Source organism: Notothenia rossii (genome assembly GCF_949606895.1).
Source record: "Notothenia rossii genome assembly, contig: scaffold_54, whole genome shotgun sequence".
Lineage (NCBI taxonomy): Eukaryota > Metazoa > Chordata > Actinopteri > Perciformes > Nototheniidae > Notothenia > Notothenia rossii.
In genome coordinates, this window is record NW_027639588.1 from 8198 (window position 1) to 32060 (window position 23863).

Here is a 23863-nt window from a genome sequence, read left to right on the forward strand (position 1 = left end):
GGTTCTGGATGCCTCAGGTGGAGACGGTTCAGCTCCGGTTCTCTGTCTGTTTGATGGAGAAGGAGGAGCCTCGTGTTGGGTTAGGTCTTTTGTCTGCTTGGAGGGTCGGGGTCGTAGCCTTTCTAACTCAGAGGGCGAGTCCAGGTCCCGGGACGCATTATCTATAAGAAATCTAGCACACTGAGATTAAATCAATCCAACCCTTTCCACTCTGTCTCTTTCTAATCATACTATCTGTCTTAGTTGCTAAATGCCATCTAAACAACACCATTAATGTCTACTAATGATATTACAAAAACTCCCTCTATAAATTGTTTCGTCCATTGTTACATATCTACCCAACCTGACTCTTTCAGGAAACCATTTTCTTCCATAAATTGAAATACCTGTTTCAAGCTTCGCATATTTCACACACTACGAAAGAACATCTCCATACTTTCTCCAATATTTTAAATCCCACTGTTACTTAGAACAATAGTAAATCTGCAGAGCACACTGATCAGATCACAGTAATATAATTTGACTCAAGTGTAGGCCTATGTCTACTTTCCATTATACTTATTACTTTTGGTGAAAATGTATTTATATTGTCTAAATTCCTTGTCTATGATGTGCAAACAGTTAGAGTATAAAAATGTGTTTTTCTCAATGTATTTACACTCCACGGATTCTTGAGTTTACTCATCTCCTAGTGTTGTCGTTCCTAAAAATGTTAGCAAACACAAAACTCCCACTACAACATTTATAGATAAATTGATCTAGCAAAATGAACTCTTTTCTAATTCAAAATGTGACAAAAGAACAATGATTTGTCTTTCAGAAGATGGTGGTCTAACAGAATGACTCTTGACCTCATGGGGTCAACTAGATTTAGCCATGAGGCGGCTGACTTTAAAATGAACTGGGACAAAGAAACCACATGCATGTGGGTACATTATAGTTAAGACAAATACCATGAAATTCACAACGCAATGCAACGGTATCAATCAGTTCTCAAAGACTATGTTTAAATAGCAGCAAATCATTGTTCCTTATTTATTTCAATATATCTACCACTTCAAATCACACATTGATCTGTTAATTTTCTATGTATTTCCTTCCAACTTCAGATCACTAGAGAAAAAAGCAAGCAGACACACTCCGGGCTGCTGCTGCTGCTCTCGAGAGGAAAAAAGGGGGGGGGGGAACTCTCACAGACAAATACTGACACCCCCTTCTCTCTCCCCCGCTGTAGCTCTCAGCCTCTTTTGGAAAAGGGGGCTTGTTTCAACAATTAACACTTCTGCTATCCTTTTATTCAATTTTTCTGCTTGAACCCACTGTTCTCGTAAGCTCTTAACTCACGCTCCTCTCGTTGAAATTCTCCTTTCATTATGACTTCGTATCTATTCATCTGACTTAGGCTGTTTCATGTTCAATAATATATTCTATTTATTTACAAGAAATATATCCTCCTTACTGTCTGTCCAGCTTTTAAGATGCAATATTTCTTCCAACAGAATGGGAGTTTAAACCCAACAGACTTATAACGCACCTTTTGGTTCCTATTAACCTCAGATTTGTTATTCACTTTAGCCATGGATAGAGACTAGATACCCTACTTGGCTTCCCCAGCAAGTATAGCCTGTGAGGACTCCCATACCTCCACTAGGCCAGGGACTCTATACCCTTCCAGCCGTTAGAGACTCAATACCCTTCGCTGAAATACTTGCTGATTCACTTTTATATGTATAAAATATTCCCCGTACAGTCTATTCAGCTTTTATTGTCCGATGTTTATTCCAACAAGTTTAGCAAGCCTCTCAGCGCGCTTCAACACCGTCTTTCAACGATGTGACGCTGACATGGAGTCGTAACCCAGGCTTACAGAACTCTTTATCGTGACGTTTGGCTTTATAGATTCAACCCCCACAGAACAAAGGATTAATGAGGTCCGGTCACTTCAAAATTGCTTTTTGAAGGTTGCGTTACTCTCCTTTGGATTTTACTTATAACTCAACTTCGATTCCTATGAACCTAAGAATTGTTTTTCAGATTCGTCTCCTGGATGCCGTCTGAAAACGGTCACTGGACGTCCCCCAACGAGTCTTCAGCCGTCTCCTTTCTAAAAAAAGTACGGGGCCTTTCACCTTCGTCTTACATACCTCGTTGATTCACTTTTATGTTATATAACTTTCCTACCTATCTAAAGTATGTATTTGTATATTCCATCGCAACAACTATGACACCGGAATATGTCTCTGACAACTCTAAAATTTAGTTTAGCCAATTACAGACCTTCGATAGAAACAGGCTTGTCTGCTCACCTTTCAATTGTAGGATCCTCGTTTTAGTTGTCAGAGATTATTCTAGGCCTCTTCTCCGGAGCATTCATCCGCTTGCTGCTGGTGGTCTCTTCCCCGAAAACACCCCACTCAGACACGTCGGGGTCACCATTTGTTGGAGATTTGGAGGATGTTTAAAACCAACCTCGTCTCCGCGTGTCGTTTGATAAGCTGGGTAAATTCGTAAAAAGGAAGGGATTAAGAAACACCAGAATGCAAGTGAAACAATAATCTTGTTTTAATGATACAAGGTAACAATACAAATACAAAGGAATCACGAAGCACTCTGCAGAGTACTCCGGGCTCAGGTTCTACCACGTGTGAGACAGGTCTCAGGAACGGCCAGTCAAAAACAAGAGTGTAAACCAAAGGAAAACACAGGCTTTCATACTAAAACACAGGAAGAGGTGTGTGCGTGCTTTCCCCCAGAGGTCATCTTATTGGGAGAGACCAACACATGGCCTGTCGCACCCAATCAGTGCGACACAGCAGAAGAAACCCGGAAACAAAAAGTCTCTTTCAGTTTGACGAAGAACAGACACCTTTTGGTGTCTGGTACGAACCTGCTCTAAACAAAAAGTTTCCTTATCTTATTTCACATCTTGCAGCCAGCACACACACATCCCCTTTATGGCCCTTTGTCCCTGAGTCCATCTTCCCCCCTCAGGTTACCACACACAAGTTAAAAGTATGTTTTAAGATATAGTTGTTATAGTTGGCTAAATATACGTAATACATGTAAATCACTTTCATATCAATAATAACGAGGAACACATTACCTATGCTCTTAAGCAGTATTAGAGATGCTTTTCAAATAGTCAAACTTCACACAGGCCTAATATAGAGAACACACTCATTTGTCCTACCGCCTTTCCATTTGTTTGAGCTATTGTTCACATCTTTACTTCAAATAAAAGGTTTCACATTGTATATTTCCAGCTTCCTTTACACATACTGTTATTATTAATACAAAGTAATTAACCACACACATCTATTTAAAACAAGTAGATTTCCCTGATAATTGACATGCTGAAAATCTCAAGAAGAATGTTCCCTCCCCCAGCTCTCTCGTCCCTGTCATAAAAGCTGCTTCCATTTCCTATAGAGTAATAAAACATGTTTAAGCTAATTTCTCCACAATGTTTGTAGCCATTTAGTACCTGCACATGAAAGAATAAAAACAGAGGTATAGTTGAACAGTAATCATGCAGCACATATATTTACTGCAATGAAAACACATCCATTTGCCCTAAGCATGTGTAACGCACCCTCTTCTTTTATGAGGGAAACATTCCAGAGTTTTGGAGCTATCCCCAAATTAGGATGTCCCCTGCTTGCATCCCTCTCTAAACACAAAGACTTCACCTCAATATATTGGGGAGGGAAAATATACTTTGTCCCTTCAAATTTAACACACATGAATATATATAAGGTGACATTAAAATGAATATACCAGATTTAACTTTCCTGCCATAACACGTAACTTTAATACTTCAAATAATTCAACTTAATCCTTCAATACGTACTTTAATGCTTTTGAACGCATCGCTATTATGCTGCAGTGGCCAAAGAGAGTGTGGCCTCTGTAGTTGCATTGCAAATTGGTGGGTAAAGCTCAGGAAGTCTGTAATGCCCTGACTATTGAGGAGAGCCTTGATTATGATGTTGTGAAAGCCACTGTCCATCGAGCGTATGAATTGGTTCCAGAGGCATACAGACAAAAATGTAGGAATGGTAAGAAAAATGTCAACCAGACCTATGTAGAGTTTGCGAGAGGAAAAGGAGCCCTTTTTGATAGGTGGTGTCAAGCCAGCAAAATCACATCCATAGAGGACATGCGTGAGCTCATTCTATTGGAAGAATTTAAAAATCAGCTGTCAGATCAAATTGTCACCTATCTGAATGAGCAGAAAGTTGCGTCGCTTGCTGCTGCCGCGGTACTGGCAGATGAATTTGTAATAACTCATAGAAATGTTTGTTATCTTCAAGTTCACCGTGATCCTGGGGCAGGTGACGGAAGGGTAAAATCTCCTCCCCGTGGTAACGCCAAAACAGCTCTGAACAGGGAGTGCTATTACTGCCGTGAGCAAGGACACCTCATCGTCACCTGTCCTAGTCTAAAAAGGAAGGAGCAAAAGACGGGTAGAGAAACATCGTTCCCTATAGATTTTATCCAAACCAAGCCGCGCTCCAACCTGTTAAGCCCCAAGGTCCCCGCCGGCAGGGACCCTGTTTTTTTTTTTTCAGGACACTGTGTCTCAGGGGATCTTAATATTTAAGAACATATTAATGTGTTATACCAGATTAACGTAAATAATCTCAGCTAACTGACGATATAAACTATTATTACCAAAACACAAGTCTCATAAGAAGCATCTAAATGACCCCTTAGGGAAAATGCTAACGGACATTGGCACAGAACTCAAGATAAAAGTACCCTTATTACTTATCGTAGCTGCACATACAAGATATCCGATTAAAGCTGAGGTTCCACAGATTATTTAGGTGTATATAGTATCATCACTGAGTGATCCGAACTTGCGACAGGGGAAGCAAAGACAGACATCACAACACGTACCTTTATGTAGCTTCTAGGGAGATCGTCTCACCGTAGCTGTTCATCTGATCAAAAGACGTGTTCAATGGCATTAAAACGAGAAAAAACGCGGCTGAATCGGTTAATCCATAGGTTGATAAAGTTTCTGGGCAATAATTTGAATTATTTATATTCCATTTTTATGTAAAAATCGCGGAGCAAAAGTTAGCTGCTAATAGTAGCCACCAGAGTGGCTGCTGCTTCCGGTCTTGGCAATGCAGCAGCCTAACACACACACATGACCAAATAAGGACTATGCGGGAGGTCCCCTCGATTTCATAGAGAACTGCAGTGACGCGTCATAAAACCCGGAAGTAAACTTTTTCTGGTTCCTTCGTCAAAAACCAATGCAATTTCTCCATAGGATTTTGGAAAATAGCTCGAAATAAGGTCTGTGGTTGACACACATTTAAGAGAGGGATCACGTTTTGTTCAGCCGGATAATCTCCACATGTTAACCCTACTTTTATAATTTTTGAATCATAAATCTAGTCGCCGGAAGCAAAATGCTAATGTTATGCTATAGACGAACTACAAGCCAGTACAGCAGCAGGGTCGCACGACTTCAACGTCAAGCCAACTTAAGATCGTTTCAACTGATGAAGTATTATTTGAAGGATTAAAGTAACGTGTTATGGCAGGAAAGTTCAATCTGGTATATTCATTTTAATGTCACCTCATATATTTGTGTGTGTTAAATTTGAAGGGACAAAGTACATTTTTCCTCTTTTAAATATAGCGCAATAGTCTTTTCTTCCACTTTTATGTGTAATCAAAAGGGTGGTCTTTTGGCTATCTGTGGTTAGGCATAATACAAATGACCTTTGACATCTGCTTTGCAGTTCCCAGACCTCTGAAGAGGCCCTGAGTCTCTGGCTTCCTCTGTTAAGTGTTAAAACTATTATTGATTAAGCCAAAGGACATTTTCCTCAAATATAATGCAGTTAAAGTCCTGTTAATTAGTGATTCATGTCCAGCATGCATTAGTTAAGGAACTATAAGGATGTTGGTGTGTTGAAATGTACGTGCGTTTCCTGCAAGACTCTTATCAGATCAGGAGATGATTGGGTCACACACAAGTTAGAGAGACAATGGTCCTTCTGATTCTAAAGTAATCTGACTTTGGGGTGAAGGGAAGTTCAGGGAAGGCCTTAGGCCAGGGGTCGGCAACCCGCGGCCCTCGGGCCGCATGCGGCCCTTTAAGCCCTCTGCTCTGGCTCCCTTGAGTTTAGACAAAAATAAGAAGGAAATAAAATAAAAGTATATGTAGAACTATTCATATTTTGTTGCATGGTTGAAAATGTTTCGTATCTTGTATTTTGAGGTGATACTGTGACACATAAATAAAAAACTAAACGGTTTTAATTAGGTCAACTAAAATATGCGTCACATCCTGCTACGGTCCCGCGCGAGCGCCTTTTCTTGGAGGCGAATAACCTGACCCCCGGCTCGATGAGCGAACTATCGATAAATCAAAGAAAAGTACCGGAGGAACACAGGATTTAATTCTGTGCGGACAGAGTTATATGCTTTCACAGCAAACGATGCTGGTTTACCGGTATGTTTGATATGTGGAGAGAAGTTGTCAAAGGTGCTGCAGCCTTTACGTGTCGAGGAACAACATGGGAGAGGAAGACAACGGACAATCTTCAGTCATAATTCAATGGGGTATGTCATTTTTTTCAGAAAACAGTTTTTGTTATATTCCATGGAATTCTTTTAACGTCCCGATAGCAATGAATATATTAAATGCTTTGACAATAAATACATAAACAAATTAATCTGTGGAAGCCGTAGCGCTGTAAAAAGCACGACCAATGATTTTAGCCGGCCGGGCAAAAATGATTGGATGGCCTACCTGCCTGTCAGCCTTCCATCTGTGCACAAACTTATCTCGTGCCCTCATTGGTCATGTGCGCGTTCGTGTGTGTTGGAGGAGGGACTCTGTAAGAAAGTCTGAAGGAAGAGGCATATTTGTTCCGGTTGTGTATTTTCAAATTCTAGCGCACTCGAGCTGGTTTCTTACAAATACCCTACCTTTAACTCTTTTTAGGGTGAAGCTATATTTTATTTATTTCAAAGTGGGCCCATTTTAATAATATTTTTTTTTCCTTCAAATGTGCAGAGGACTCCCCAAGTGCTGTGTTTAATTTATTTTAAAGTAGGCCTGTGTATTATTTCTAATCCTCCTTATAGGAGTTATTTGTTTCTTATTAGAGGTTAACCGTTTTATATAATGTAATAAATAGCCTAATAAATGCAAAAAAATATTGTTTTTGTCTGATATAACAATAAATACAACTTTATTAGCTATCAAGCTATTAAATATGTTTTGCGGCTCCAGACAAAAAAATGTTTTGGAAAAAGGAGCAAAATGGCTCTTTTGGTCAAAAAGGTTGCAGACCCCTGCCTTAGGCCATGGGAACAGCTTTGTTATTTACCTAATCCTAAAGATGTCATGAGATGATGACTCGTAAATCTATACAAGCATAGCTTTCAGAGGGGAAACATGTGACTGTTGTGTGATAAGATACATGATAGGATGTGTGTGTGTGTTGAAGATGTTTAGGGGGAATGAGTATGTGTCCTGCCTGAGGGCAGAGGGACAGAAACACACACACACACACACACACACACACACACACACACACGCACGCACGCACGCGCACGCACGCACGCACGCACAGAAGAAACAGATGGAATCAACAACTGCGGACTCACTACCTGCGGTCCCGCCCAGAAGTGAAACCGACCAATGGAACACTGCCAACTCACTGGCTAGCTCGCTCAGAAGTGAACCCGCCAATAACAAATAGCTAGGGAAGAGCAAGCGATAAAACTCCTCCCAACCTGTGTATAAATGTTGTGATCATTTTGAAGATCAGCGCTCTTGTTTCTGACTGGCCGTTCCTGAGACGTGTCTCACACGGTGGTAGAACCTGAGCCCGGAGTACTCTGCAGAGTGCTTCGTGATTAGGTGATTAGGTGATTGGGTGATGGATTGTATGTTTTTACCATTAAAGCAGATTATTGTTTAACCCTTATCCTGGTGCTTTGACTTTTCCTTCTTTTAAAACAAACTCATAGAGGAATGCGGGGAGCAGAGATTCTGCCTTAACAATTTGGTGAATCCCGACGTGATGACGTCATGAGGTGCGACGTGAGGACGTGCCGACGTGGTGACGTCATGAGTAGGTTTTTTTTAGAGGAAAATCAGCAGCCAGCGGACGAATGGTCCGGAGAAGAGGCCTAGAATAATCTCTGACAACTAAAACGAGGATCCTACAATTGAAAGGTAAGCAGACGAGCCTGTTTCTATCAAAGGTCTGAAATTGGCTAAACTAAATTTTAGAGTTGTCAGAGACATATTCCGGTGTCATAGTTGTTACGGTGGAATATGCAATACATATTTTAGATAGGTAGGAAAGTTATATAAAATAAAAGTGAATCAACGAGGTGTGGTGTGTAAGAAGACGGTGAAAGGCCCCGTACTTTTTTCAAAAGTAGACGGCTAAGACTCGTTGGGGATGTTCAGTGGCTGTTTTCAGACGCCATCCGGAACAAATCAGAATAACAATTATTAGGTTCATAGGAATCAAAGTTGAGTTATATGTAAAAATCCAAGAGGAGAAAACGCAAACTTCGAAAAGCCATTTGAAACTAACGGATCTCGCTATCTCTTGTTCTGTTGGGTTTAAACTCCCATTCTGTTGAAAGAAATATCGCATCTTAAAAGCTGCACAGACTATAGAGAATATATTTATGTACCAGGTGAATAAATAGAATATATTATTGAACATGAAACAGCCTTAGTCAGATGAATAGATACGAAGTCATAATAGAGGGAGAATTTGAACGAGAGGAGCGTGAGTTAAGAGATTACGAGAACAGTGGGTTCAAGCAGAAAAATTGAATAAAATGATAGCATAAGTGTTAATTGTTGAAAGAAACCCCCCTTCTCCTAAAAAGGATGAGAGCTGCAGCGGGGGAGAGAGGGGGGTGTCAGTATTTGTCTGTGAGAGTCCCCCCCCCCTTTTTCCTCTCGAGAGCAGCAGCAGCCCGGAGTGTGTCTGCTTGCTTTTTTCTCTAATGCCTGAAGTTGGAGTGAAATACATTGAAAATTAACAGATCAATGTGTGATTTGAAGTGGTAGATGTATTGAAATAAATAAGAAACAATGATTTGCTGCTATTTAAACATAGTCTTTGAGAACTGATTGATACCGTTGCACTGCGTTGTGAATTTCATGGTAGTTGTCATTAACTAAGACTTGTACTTAATTATACTTCAAGGAAAAAATTATATTACATAATAGTAACGTTAACGGAAATTGAAAAGAGGTTTACTGAGTATATGAAGTACATTCAAGTTAAGGCTTTATTCAAATTAAATATAATAGGTGGATTTTTCCACCTAGAATACGACATGGAAAGAGGAGAATTTGTTTGACATGAAATAACGAACTCACTGGAAAAAATATATATTGTAATGTTATTTAGGAGTTGTATTTATCATATACAGTTACTCTCAGTTGATGGTTGTTTAAAGTAGATAGGAAACTGAAAACGTAAACGATTCACCACAATGGTGTTTTTAAGTTTATGAAGAAAGAGTAGAAAGTACAAAAGCAGGTTTTTGTAAGTGTGTCAGTCAGAGGAAATCTGTTAATGTTTAAGCATGACAGAGGTCCTGCACGAGGTTTTGCTCCAGCCATCTCACATGGTTACACAAAGGGGCTGCAGGGCGCAGAGAGGAAGAGAGAGAGAAAAGTCAGATGGTTTGAAGAAGTATAGAGAGAGTACAGGTTATATAGAGTTAACTACTATTCTGGAAAATGTCATATTGTTTTATGAGTAACATAAAATAAAGAATATATTTAATAGATATAAGAACAACAGGCTAACCACTGGTTAACAATTAAGTAGTAAGGACAGAAAACTGTTCCGTGATGATTTATTTAGGTTTCAGCTTTAGTAATAATGAAGATTACATTTTGTAATAATTCCTTAAAGTGTTCCAAAAATATGTTCATTAACTGTAGTCAGATTACTTGTTTTAAATATATAGCGCTGAATACAGTTAGTTTTGTATTCTGTTACAAATCTAACCATGCTTGTAACACAACTTAGATAAACAATTTGAAAAAGAATAGAATAAGCAAGTAGATAAAAGGTGAATCTATAGTGGTTAAGAAAGGTGTCTTTGTTTTGCCAATTAACTTAGAACTGAAGTAATGAAGAATAGGAAGACTGTTACCATTAATGGGTTTAACATTCACATGTTTCAGCATTCCTGACCATATAGACACTCAGCCATTTTATGACCTGTTGGAGGAGAGATTTACATTGAGTTTTTCTCCAGTAGCTGATTTGCTGTGATTACAGCAGCATTGGATAGTTGTACGCCACCTTTGGGTTGTACTCTGAATCAGGGTGTTGGTGAAAAGTTGCTCACTACAGAAACAGAAGAAGTGTGCAAAGAACGCATCTCTGAGGAGGTTTTGACAGTTTGCTTGTGCCTCGTTGTCAAGGCAACAGTGGTGTGAAGAGGTACTGCAGTTTTGGGGGATTTCTGCTGTACAGAGGACAACGTGTGTCTGCTGATTGTATCACATTGATCCAGAGGTCCCTTCCCCCTCAGGACATCCCAATGCCAGAGAGAGTTTCCTTGGAGCCCACTGACCAGGGCCGGTTCTAGCTTTTTGGGGACCCTGCCACTGACTACAGCTGAAGAAGACAATGAATCATTGACTGTTCTCAATATGACAAGATCTTGAGACAGGCTGGTCTCAGTCTGTTCAGACTCTGAAGAAATCATGCAATGATTTTACAGCATAACTGTGCAAGAGTTTACCAGAAGGTGGTGTAGAACGATATGCTTAGTGTTTAGGAAGGGAGGCTGATTGTTTAATGATGGTCTGGAACACTGAAAAGATTAAAGTTTAATATCCTTGTTTGGCAAACAAGACATCTGATTATTATGTCACACATGATAATCTTGACATAGTGACTAGCTATGGGTAAACGTGTGGACGTTATACCATTATTATCATGAACTAAAAATAAATAGGGAAATAGTATCTGGTTAAAGATGAATGGATTTCATATCCTAGAGAGGATTAGTTATATTGTGAATTAGGCTTGGGCGGTATGACGGTATTACGGTATACCAGGGTATTTCGAAATACCGTCGGTATGATTTTCAATACCGTGACGTCACAGACTGTGCGCCAAATCACAGATACGTTTCATTCTATTACACTGACACGGAGTTTTGACAGGGACGACATTGGTTGTAATGCACAGCACGCGCCAGCAGAGGGCAGGGGAGGGCAGTCCGTCTTTCCCGCTCTCAGAGCTCAGCACAGAGCTGAGCTGAGCAAGATGGCGGCAGCATTTGCCGGCCCCGAACTAGGACAACTAGTTAAAAAGAAAAATGCCTCTGCGCCTGTTTGGGACTATTTTGGGTTTACTCGTCGCCAGTGACTTCATCCAGCATAACGAGAGACAGAGGCACTTCTTTGGGAATGTTTAAGACTGGGTGAGTGAGTTTTGACATTTTTTAATCCTATGCAACTGGTTGATGGTTTTGTAGTCGAGGTCGGACGGTTTTAAAAACGAAAGCATTTACGTGCTAAACATTCACGCGAGTAATCCAATGAATCAAATGGAAATAAGGTTTTTAACACATGCACGGAATAATATTGCCAAACTAGTTAGTGAATATAGCAAACTTTATTCAATAAGTCAAGTATTTACTCCCGGAAAATGTTTATGTATGATGATATATTGTTAACTTAGCTCACTATGGAAACAACGTCGGACATCTACTAACGCGTCCTGTATCCGATCTCAAAATGTGCCATTTGCACAATGTGTCATGTATGCAGCCCTTGTTTTGCACTTGCGCGCACGTCGCGGCACTTTGCGAGCGTCTACCGGCTCGGGCTGCATTTTACACCGAACATATAATATACCGTTCGAAAAATCTATTTGCCGCCGAACGCCACCTCACTCAAGTCGACCCAAGTCATACCGTCAGTGGTGGCTGGTGGAAAATATTTTTGGTGGGGCTGTTGATATAGTGAGTAAAACTAATTTTTGGGGGAGAAATTACTCCTTAAATTGGGACTGATACCTTCATATACCGTATACCACGGTATGATGTCAGCAAGGTATGACGGTATGAAAAGAATGATACCGCCCATGCCTATTGTGAATACTTTACAAGGTATTCACTAATGTATTTTGAAGAACACATAACAAGAACACAAGTCCAGTTTTGTTTTGTTTTTAGATTAAAATGGTCCATTACCAAAACTATTCAGCTTAGGTCTAGCTTTAGACTTTAATAGTAAAAGAATATTTAGGCTTATTTTTGTATATCTGACATTTTTTTAATATGTTGGCTATTCACTAGATAGAGAGATGGCATTACTCTCCATTTGTTAAGAACATTTCTGAAGATTAAATATTTGTTTCATTTCTAATATTCCTATTTAAGACGTAACTTTAGAGTAACAAGGCTGATGCTGAAATTGGAAAATGTGGTAGTGGTTTGCATGATGTAAACAAAAAAAGGTTTTGTTTGTTCAACCACCAGTTAGATCTGAAACCGTAATAATGATTGATTTGGCCAAACCTTAGTTTAACATCCTGATGTAACATTATGAGGTATGTTCACATCTAAGGGTAAACAAATTGATAAAATGGATTATTGTTATTATTATTGATTAATTTGGAATATTAATTCAAAAGGCCGTTTTCTGCAGGTTCACTTAAGAATGCCTTGCATGAACATTTGTCAGGTATTGTGTTTCCTAGGGGCGGTATATTAATAAAGTGTATTGATAATTTGTTTGTTAAACATCTGAAGAAAATGGTGCTGCGAACACGAGAAAAACTTTGTTGCATTGGTTGACATCAACACAATGATGTCACTAGTATAACTCCAGCTAGTAGAATATTAAAGTCTCTGCAGAGCACGACACATGGCCAAAAAGACTGAGACCAAATGACCTTTGACCCTGACTGACAGTGTGAGTGTGAATGAATACTATGGAATCAAATTAGGGTCAATAATATTCACAAATTATTTCACAGTCTGCAGTTGTATATCACCTGTTGTGCGCATGTGAAAAGATTTTGTGCATGTGTAAAAAAGTTTTGTGCACACAGATATAATTTGCTCGTGTAAAAACATGTTGCAGCTGTAGAAATATTTTGTGCGTGTGTGCAAAGTTTTTGCAGATATAATTTGCACGTGTAAAAAAGTTTTGCAGGTGTAGAAATATGTTGTGCAAGGATATTTACAACAGTGAGGTTTCACAAAGTCTGAGATACGGACACACAAATGTCCTATCTGTGTGTGCGAACCTGAAGTTACAAGCTACAAGCTACAAGCTGCTATTTACGAGTACGAATTTTGACCCTGTTTTTACGCCTGAGTATGCTAGCCAATCAGCACGTTGCCCACTGACTAGCCAATCAGCACGTAGCCCACTGACCATCCAATCATAGGACACAAGGTTCTAACGCGTTCGTTTTGCTGACCTGCGCCACTTGGAGCGTGCTTGCGGGAGTCAACATGGAGGAGCCCGAGGCGAACTCTTGTGGGACACAGGTGGGTTAATTACATGCTACCACGGAGCATGCCACTACAGTTTTAATTAACTAACGTTACATCGTAATTAACTAAATATATCAAGACAGCTGTGCGTGCATCCCGGAGTTACTTACATTTTATATTTAACGCTAGCTAGTTGATGTGGTCTTTGCTATTGTCTTAGCTAGCTACAGTCTGTTGGCTAAAATAACGTTTGTTGTTGTTGTGCCGTTTGAATGAGTAACGTTAATGTTAAAGAAATTAATGCAACACTTGTCGGGTGCTTCCTGACATAATGCCCCGGGCATTTAATATGGAGAGGAAGGTAACGTAACGTTAGTTAGCCAAAGGTCGAAAAGGTTCAGTTTCCAATCCGACTTGTGTTCACGTCAGCTGGAAAATAAAGCAAGTGAACCGAAAAGGAACGATAAAGTGGGCTAACCATACGATCTTCATAATCAATAATAAATAACTGTATGGCCTACTCAACACAAATGCTCCTTACAACCCGCTGCAATAGACGATGAGCGATTCATGTTTTCTTAAAAATCAATCAATCATATACTCTACAGCAGGGGTTCTCAAAGTTTTGATGAGTGAGGGCCAATTTAGGTACCCAATATTGGATTAAGGGCCGCCCAAGAAAAAACGGAACACAAAATTCCAAAACAAATCTTCTCTTTATTACACACACACACACACACACACACACACACACACACACACACACACACACACACACACACAGAGAGAGTATTGCGCTGGAGTTAGTGATATGCTGTGGATTTCCTGTCTTATCAGCAGGGCCCTGTTTCAGAACCAATTCCAGCTACTCAAGCACCACAGGATAGTCTCTGCAAGACAAATACAGAGAGACAGAGAGGGGGGAGGGAGAGAAAGAGACTTTTAAAATAGAAGCTTACCAAAGACCACAATAACACAGTATTCATCATCATCATTGTTATTATTATTGTTGTTGTATTTGTAACACAAATCGGCTATTATTGCCTGTCATCAACATACCTTTTCCTACTTTGAATGGGATTTATGGTGCTGTCGTCTGTTGGCTACTATTCCTTTGATGTCCGGTTCCATCTCCGTTGTTGCTATACGAAGGAAAGCATGTAGATGGGCATCCGTCAGCCTGGATCTCAGCTGGGATTTGTTGATGGCCATGGTGGAGAAGGTTTTCTCACAAATGTATGTGCTTCCGAACAGAGAGGCCATTCTGATGGCATGTTGGCGAAGTGCAGGGTACGTAGATGGGGAAAGTCCTTTGTAGAACTCGATGAGATTCTTGTCTCGATATGCTGCTCTGGCCTCAGAGCTCTCCTGCAGGTCGATGAGCTCGAACTGCATTTCTGCAGGCTCTTCTTCGGGTGCACATGTGAAGGGATCTTGGAATAGGTTGAATGACTTCTCGTGGTCACTGAAGTCCGAGAAGCGGTGGTGGAATTCCTCTTGGAGTTTTTCCATGAGGTTGTGGTTCTTGTCTGAACACAGGTGATGTAAAACGTCACATTCACCTGCGAGCACCTTGCAGGTGGGGAAATGGGTTAGATCCCCCTCTCTGAGCTGTCCCTGCACTAGTTGAAGTTTTCGCTGGAAAGCTTTGACGCTTTCAAACAATGTGGAAATGAGCTTCCCATGGCCCTGCAGCTTCACATTGAGATCGCTGAGAAAGGTTTTCAGGTCAACAAGGAACGCTAGGTCACAAAGCCATTCAGTGTCACTTAACTGTGGCAGATCTTGTCCTTTTGATTGCATTAACTCAGCGATTTCTTTCCTCAAATTAAAAAAACGCTTCAGTGTGGCACCTCTGCTCAGCCACCTGACAGCAGTGAAGTATATGACGTCACCAAATTCAGCCTCTGATTGCACCAAAAAAGTTTTGAATTGACGGTGATTCAGACCTCTGGACTTTATGAAATTCACTGTCTTCTCACCTCCGTTATTGGCCACTTTGTCGCTGAGCAAAGAGACAGCGCCCGCCTTTCTCCCGACCATGGCTGGCGCTCCATCTGTTGTGACACCGAACATGGATGTCAGCTCCACATTGTATGCATCGAGACTACGACACACAGCATCACAAATGTCGATTCCCCTTGTTCTGTCTTTGATACTCTCCATGCTTAGCAGTTCCTCGCCTATTTCAAAGTCCTCCGTGACCGTTCGAATGAAAATCAGCAGTTGTGCAGTATCAGAAATGTCTGTACTCTCATCCAGTGCTATAGAAAAGGACCCCTTGCCTAGGCCTTCCACACGTAGTCCCAATTGCTCTTTGAGATCATTGGCCAGATCTTCGATTCGTCGTGTCACTGTGTCATTCGATAAACTTATGTCACGGAACTTTGACTTTTGTTCAGGGCATACAATGTCAGCCACTTTCAAAATGCAGTCTCGCACGAATTCTCCATCACTGAACGGCTTGCTCCGCCTGGCAATTTCGTGAGCTACCACATAGCTAGCCTGTGTTACAGCTTCACCGGATTTTGCAAGATTTGTGAAAACTGACTGCTGGGCAGTTAAACCTCTTTGAAGTTGTTCAAGTTTAGTTCTGCGCTCCTTGCCCATGAACTTGTCATACATTTTATGATTGGTATCATAATGGCGTTTTATGTTATACTCCTTGAGCATTGCATTCACCTGCTTGCAGATGAGGCATATCACTTTATCCGACCCCTGAGGTAAAACGAAGTAAGCGTTGCTCCATTTCTCCTGGAACTTCCTTTTCTCCTCACTGACAAAACGTTTTTTACGCGACGGCCCTGGCTCCTCCATCTCGCTTACACAACGAAAACTTCCAACAAATTTTGTTTCCGATGTTCACGTGAACACTTTGCCGCCTTTGGGACGTGCATCCAATCAGGGAGTGAGTTTGGGGATGCTCGCGCTGGGGGTATTCAGTGGAAATAACAGTGTGCCTGAGTGTGGACGTTGGGAGAGACAGCTTGTTGTTTTATTATTGTATAACCGGACTTTTGTGTGCGTTCATATACTTAACCACACACGCAAACACACACACTCTTTCTCTGCCGTTACATAGCAGACACTACTTTATCTGTCAAGTTGTCTCCGATGCCACCACAACTTCCTGTCAAACACGTTATCTCGACTTCAAAATAAAAGCATGCAAACGGAACTGGAAGTTAACCTAAATTAAATCCAAAATACACATAAAACTACAACGAAGGCAACAAAAACAATGCAACATCTCCTTCAGTCTCAGAGGACACAAAGTTGGGTTATCTACAGACAGTGACTAGCTAAAATCGCTAGCTAACTCCCGTTTCTGATAACTTACAACAGATTTTCCGCTTAACTGCAACTCGCGAGATTTGCGAGATTTGCGAGATTCAGGTTACCAAATAAGGAGTGAGAGTGACGCGTAGAGGAACCGGAAGCTGCGCTAGCCTCCGGTGGCTACCATAATGCTATCATTTAGTTTCTCCGATTTTTGCACAAAAATGGATTGATGGACCATCAATAAATAAGCCATGCCTGCTTCATGTATGGAAGAGGACCAGCGCCTCAAGAAAGCAATCATATCATCAGGTGTGGTCTCTAACATTTATAAATTATTATCTAGGGCTGCCCCGAATACCTATTCTCCTGTCCAACTGTCCTGGGAGCATACCTTGAATATCTCTCTGTCTGCTTTGCAATGGAACTCCATTTGGCAGTCAGCTATTTTCTCTTCTAAATGTGTAAGATTCAGGATCATACAGTTCAAAATTCTCAATAGAGCTTACATCACCCCTGTTACAAAATCCAAGACGGACAATAAACAGAGATTTATGCTGGCATGAATGTGGCAAGCGAGGTACATTGTTGCACCTACTCTGGGAATGCCCAGCGGTAAAAAAAACTTTGGTCAGAAGTAATATCCTTATTGTCTGAATCTTTAAAAGTTAATTTCCCTACATGTCCCATTGCATGTCTACTGGGTCTCAAGCCAGATGGCAATCCTGCAAGGACTACCGATCGGCTCTGGACATTGGCCTGTTTAGCCACAAAAAGACTCCTATTAAAGTCCTATTAAACTGGAAGGAACGCAAACCAGCCTGCTTTACTAGGGACTCATGGCTGAGGGAGTATCTGGACCTACTGAACATGGAGCGTGCAGCTTCTCTGCTGGGGGATTTTGAGGGGAGACAGGAGGATTGCGGTTCACTGTCCGCAGCTCTCCTATCTAACCCTGTCAATATGGCATCTCCTGTGTAATGTATAATGTATTGTGTATGTAATGTCCTGTGTATGTCACAATCAGCTGTCTTAGGAAGTCATCCTTGCATCCACCCCCCCCCCCCCCCCCTCCCCCATTACGTTTTGTTTAGTTGTTTGTTGTTACATGTTTTGATGTACGGTTTGTTATCTGGAGCAATGTCTGTTAAAAAAAAAAAAAAAAAAATTTTTTTTTTTTTTTTTACTGTACTTGGGGTTTAACAGGTTAACTATCGCGGGCCGCCAGAAACATTTCCGAGGGCCGCCATTGGCCCGCGGGCCGCACTTTGAGAACCCCTGCTCTACAGTATATGATTGATTTATGTATTAATTATTTTATTTGTTTAAATATAATTCTATATTTTTTTCATATACTCTACAGTCCATGCATTATACTTTTTTGCATGAAAAGGGCAGAACATCAAAAGCTTTAACCTGAAACACATGCTTCACTGCTCGAGTTCAGGCCAAAATTAGCCTTACTTCATTCATTTAAAAGACCAATCAGCAATATTTAGGACACAAATAACATATTTATAACAATAAATGCTCTTCCTCAGCTATGTTTTATATAATGTAAACACAAGCAGTATTGTAGCCAAAGATAAACATTTCACTATACATTGTGCGGGTCATCTTATGTAGGCACCGATCACATCATGTTATTCAGCACAACACCACAAAAAGGGGTCTGGCGATGGACACGAAGATTATTTCAATCATCAAAGGACTTGGTGGGACAAGATGTGGTGTGGATACATCAAGCAATTAATACCTTTTTATTTTGCAGATATGGTATGGTAATATTTGGTGGAATTGATGGATTTTCAAGAAAGGTTAGTGCTTCCTGGAGTTTATTTTACAATTGACCAAAAGTGAATTGATATTAAATGCCATTTTTTAAAGTGAATTATCACGCACATACAGTATGGGGTCAGTATTTAATTCATTAATAGGTTATTTGAGTACTGTGTTTCTGTGGTGCTTACTTTTTCCTTTCTATAAATGCTCTCATAGATCATGTACCTACAAGTAGCCAATAACAACAAGGCGGCTTCAACAGCTCTGCAGTTCTTCCTTGAGGCTGTGGACAAACACAGATTTCCATCCAGGTAACAGGCTATTTCTTGTTTTGTGTGTGTTTTTTTTACATGTAAACATTGGATTATTGGAAATACTGAATATGAAGAAAAATGTCTGGTGCACTTGATACAGTTAAAAGAAAACTGATTTGTATCAGTCTAGGCCATTTTATAAAAATAAGGTAGACTTTTGTCACGGCAGCCGTATTGACATGAACTAGCAGGTAAATACAGGTTAAATTAATTAAGTTGATTAAGGTTCCATTCTATTTAGTGCAGTAGAGCCTTTCCAGTGAGCCAACATGCACAATAGCAGCACCCTGACTGTTTGATCTGAATGGAACAGAACATTAATTAGTATCACTGGTAACACCTGTGTTTACCCTACTATTTTATGTCAAAATGGCTCCTTTTCAAAAAGGTCTATAGGCCTACATGATCAACAGATTTTTCACTAAGTTTTACAAGAAAAGTTGTAAATTGATAGTTGGGGATATAGTGCCTATTAAGCAAAGGCCCAGGAAGCCCTAGCACCCCCTATATGTCATTTCTGAAACAACACTTTACCAGTGATGACACTTATGGGGATGGCCTTAGAATGAGATTGGATTATTCATTCCTTGTTTATATTACTTTACATGACCTCATGACATATTCCCAATATTGTGTGTAGGTCTTTCCAGTGATGTGCCCATAAAGAATGTTTCAGTCTCATACTAAAACCTCTTGTTTCTGTGGTAACAAAATCTTTAAAACTGCTGGTTCCCTGGGGGATTAGCCAGGAGCCAATAGTGAAGCTTGTTAAATGGCTATAGCTGTACTTAGAAAACTGGAGATACAGCCAGCTCTAAGAGTACAGAGATTCAAATTTCACATTGTCAAATTACTTAACATGGTATCTGTATGGTTGTACATGTCAAGGGTCAGAGGAGACCAAGGTGTGGAAAATGTGGACATTGCCAGACATATGTTTGACGTTCGTGGGTGCGGCAGGGGAAGCTTCATCTCAGGGAAAAGTGTTCATAATCAAAGGTAATATCAGTGTATGGTTGTAGCTTCTGTCATAAAGCTTTCTTTGGTCAAAATATCTTTTGCTAGTGTATCGCTTAATAGTGACGTGCTGCCATTAATTATGGTGCTAAAAGTTGTTGCTGAGATTAATGTACATATTAGTGTTATTAGGGATGGGGAAAAATCCATTGAGTTACTATTTGCATTTTTTGTTGGTGTGATAATTGTTTACGGACTGCATTTATTCATTTATTTTTGTCAACTGTCTTTCAGGATAGAGCGCCTGTGGCGTGACGTGTGGAATGTCGTGTAAGTATTTATTACGATCTGCTCCACAGCCTAGAGGAGGATGGCCTGCTCGGCCCAGCAAATTGCACACACCTTTTCTGTGCTCAGTATGTCTTTCTGCCCAGAATTCAGGAAGATCTTGACACATTCACAGATGGCTGGAATAACCATTCACTCCGAACAGAACGTAACCTCACTCCTAACCAGCTGTGGGAAATCGGGAAGAGTCAGAGCCCTGTCAGCCCTCCTGACAACTTCGAGGTAAAGGGGAAAAACTGTTTTGTAGTTCTGTGTTTTATTCGCCATTGTGGAGGAAGCCAATGTTAGCACACCTTGCTTTCTTTTAGAAGTCATAACAATGTTAGTATTTGGTTATATGTTTATTTGACAAAATCCTTACACTGTTCTTAATATTATAATGAAAATGCAACACACGGGAACTGGAATTTAGCCTACCAGGACCACTGTGTTTCACTTTACCAGGCATCTTCCAATAGTACACAGCAATAACCATATGCATAATCAGGCTACAGCAGAATTACAATTTGTGTCAAAGCCAACAATGGGCTATGCAACACAATGTAACATTGAGTTTCAGTTGCATAGAATAGTTTTGTTGATATACAAAGACATAGGCCACAATCCGAAAAATGTAAAACTAATGAAAACAACTACTGTTGTAGTTGTTTTCATTTTATTTTTCTTTGAATTTGTAGGCCTCAAAAAGAATATTGCAGGAAAAAAAGATGCTGACTTCTTTCACTGGTAAATTAACACCTGAAAACTGCAATGAATATGCAGTGCACTAGTCTATTTAGTCTGTACAAGGATAACATTTAAACTAAATAAATGGCTTAATAAATTACAGTTCAGTAATGCATGTCAAGTGATTGAAATCTAGTTTAGTGTTCATGTCAAGATTGACAAAACAACAATTGAATCAGTGGGGTGGAAATAATTTAATAATAAATAATGGACTGTATTAGTCATTTAGAATTTGTATTTGTTGGAAGCCAAATGATTTCTAGAAAAGGTTCCTGACCACTGTTTTAGGGTGTCATCCCATGTAATTATTTTTAACAAACCCGATTACTTTTTTATTTCAGGGGATCCATTTTCCAGATGTGGAAATTGCAGACATGGATCAAATTGGAGTACAGGTTCCTGAACTGGCATCTCCCCTGGGCATCGAAGAACTGGAAGGACTGAATCAACTTTTTAATCCTACTGCTCCTTCATTGTGTTTTGGGGCAGACATCTATAGTGCTGTAGTTCACTACATAGAGGGTGTCCTTGAATCAAGTCAGGAAGCATAAGGCACAATGCATACTAACTTTCAGCAGTGGGAGAAGTATTCAGTAATTAGTTGCATATAAATCCTTTATATCCTGTTGGCTAGTTTAATCTCCATCAATGCATCATATTCTATAAGATCATCATGTGTTTGTATCTTTGTCTCTGTCCTGTGAAAACCACGTATCTCTACAAAGTCAGAAAAACAGCCTGTTTTCAGCTTTGTGACGACGGCTTTTCAAGCTGATCCAAAGGCTTTTTAAAGAGTTTATTTAGCTGAAGAAGAATTTAAGTAACACTTCATCCTTCAGTTGATCACAAACATTCAACACCAACACATCTGGAGATACGTGGTACTTTTGTGTGGGTGGTTGGGTAGAGGATGATGGAATATATATATATATATATAGGGCATGACTGTTATATTCTCATTTTGAAAAGGAAAATAAATGTATTTCAATTTTAGAGGCCTACTTTATTTGTAGTAACCTGAAATGTTACTGAATTAATGAATGGAAATTACTTTGTTAGCCGCAGAACATTTTAAGGTATATAATATAATAATTCAAATTTTGATTGTTGTGAAAAATGTAAAATGTGGGTAAATTGAAATGAGGCAAAAATCCAAAGTCACTGGTCAATGGTTTATTTCTTAGAATCTTTGGATACAAGAGCTGTAGGATTCAAGTAAATACATCAGCAATAACAAGTACTGTAATAGACCATTTTCAAAATATTGACTCTATTAACAGAATGAATGATGCCATTGGTTACAACTACCTGAACCAGGTGCCAGAACTACATATGGCACAATCCAAACAGCCCTTCCAACAAAATGCAGTACAAAAAGAGTACCAGGCAAAGGTTATAGTATCTGTCACAACATGTCATGTTCAAGTTCAATTTTGAGCTGACCACTGGAACAAATGAAGTAGTAATAATCTCAAAAGGTTTCGTTTCTGTGAGTCGATATTCTTAAAATGGAGATCTCTTTTCAGGTGAAAGAATACCAAAGACAAAATCCCTTTTTACACCAATGAACACAAGCAGAAGCTCCATAACACTGAAATAATGTTTTTTTTGCAACAGAATCATACTGATGAGCAGTATCTAAACTAGACCAAAGCCTGTAACATAGGTTGCAAGGCAGCTCTCCACATGGAAGTCCTCATAGTTTTGGAAGTGCCCAGGTACATACAATGTGCCAAAACATGTGGAAGACTTCAGGTACGCCCTCTTCACAACTCGGACCTTCAAGGTGTCTGTAGGGATTTCCCACCCTACCCAGAACTTTGTCAGCTGTTCGAGTTGGGATGGAGAGGCTGCATTCAAAGACAACAAGAGGTTGTGGAAATACATCAAATAAATGACATTTGCGTTTTTAAAGATGAGCTGTATTTTACTGCTTTACCATGTTGATGTATATATAGGTAAATGGAAATACTTTGTTGGGATAGTACTGAGCCCAAAAAAGGAGGGTGGCACAAAGTAGTATTAGCAAAGACCACATCAACTAGCTAGCGTTAAATATACAATTTAAGTAACTCCGGGATGCACGCACAGCTGTCTTGATATATTTAGTTAATTACGATGTAACGTTAGTTAATTAAAACTGTAGTGGCATGCTCCGTGGTAGCATGTAATTAACCCACCTGTGTCCCACAAGAGTTCGCCTCGGGCTCCTCCATGTTGACTCCCGCAAGCACGCTCCAAGTGGCGCAGGTCAGCAAAACGAACGCGTTAGAACCTTGTGTCCTATGATTGGATGGTCAGTGGGCTACGTGCTGATTGGCTAGTCAGTGGGCAACGTGCTGATTGGCTAGCATACTCAGGCGTAAAAACAGGGTCAAAATTCGTACTCGTAAATAGCAGCTTGTAGCTTGTAGCTTGTAACTTCAGGTTCGCACACACAGATAGGACATTTGTGTGTCCGTATCTCAGACTTTGTGAAACCTCACTGTTGTAAATATCCTTGCACAACATATTTCTACACCTGCAAAACTTTTTTACACGTGCAAATTATATCTGCAAAAACTTTGCACACACGCACAAAATATTTCTACAGCTGCAACATGTTTTTACACGAGCAAATTATATCTGTGTGCACAAAACTTTTTTACACATGCACAAAATCTTTTCACATGCGCACAACAGGTGATATACAACTGCAGACTGTGAAATAATTTGTGAAGATTATTGACCCTAATTTGATTCCATAGAATACCGGCATGTGATCAGTGTAACTGCATGATTCTAAAACAATGACTAACCAAGCAGGTTTTTAGACTAACACATTATTCTGGAGCTCCAAGGGAAACGAGAGGTTTCCTAAAAAATATGGACATGTTTCTAATATTGATTGAGTTATAACAGGTAACACAGATGCAGAATCAGTGGCCAAGGGGCTACTGAGAGAGACAGCTGTTGTTTTAAGACAGGCT

The 23863-nt window shown here is 40.0% G+C and overlaps 1 protein-coding gene across 1 annotated transcript; it reads right to left on the reverse strand.

The window, feature by feature from the left end:
* Positions 1–14240: 14240 nt before the first annotated feature.
* On the reverse strand, positions 14241–16305 carry LOC307027622 (general transcription factor II-I repeat domain-containing protein 2A-like; the record flags this gene model as incomplete). Its single annotated transcript, XM_079695905.1, has 2 exons — positions 14241–14378; positions 14548–16305. One exon carries the CDS (start codon positions 16303–16305, stop codon positions 14554–14556), a length of 1752 nt encoding a protein of 583 aa, XP_079552031.1. The 3' UTR covers positions 14241–14378; positions 14548–14553.
* Between the last annotated feature and the right edge of the window lie 7558 nt (positions 16306–23863).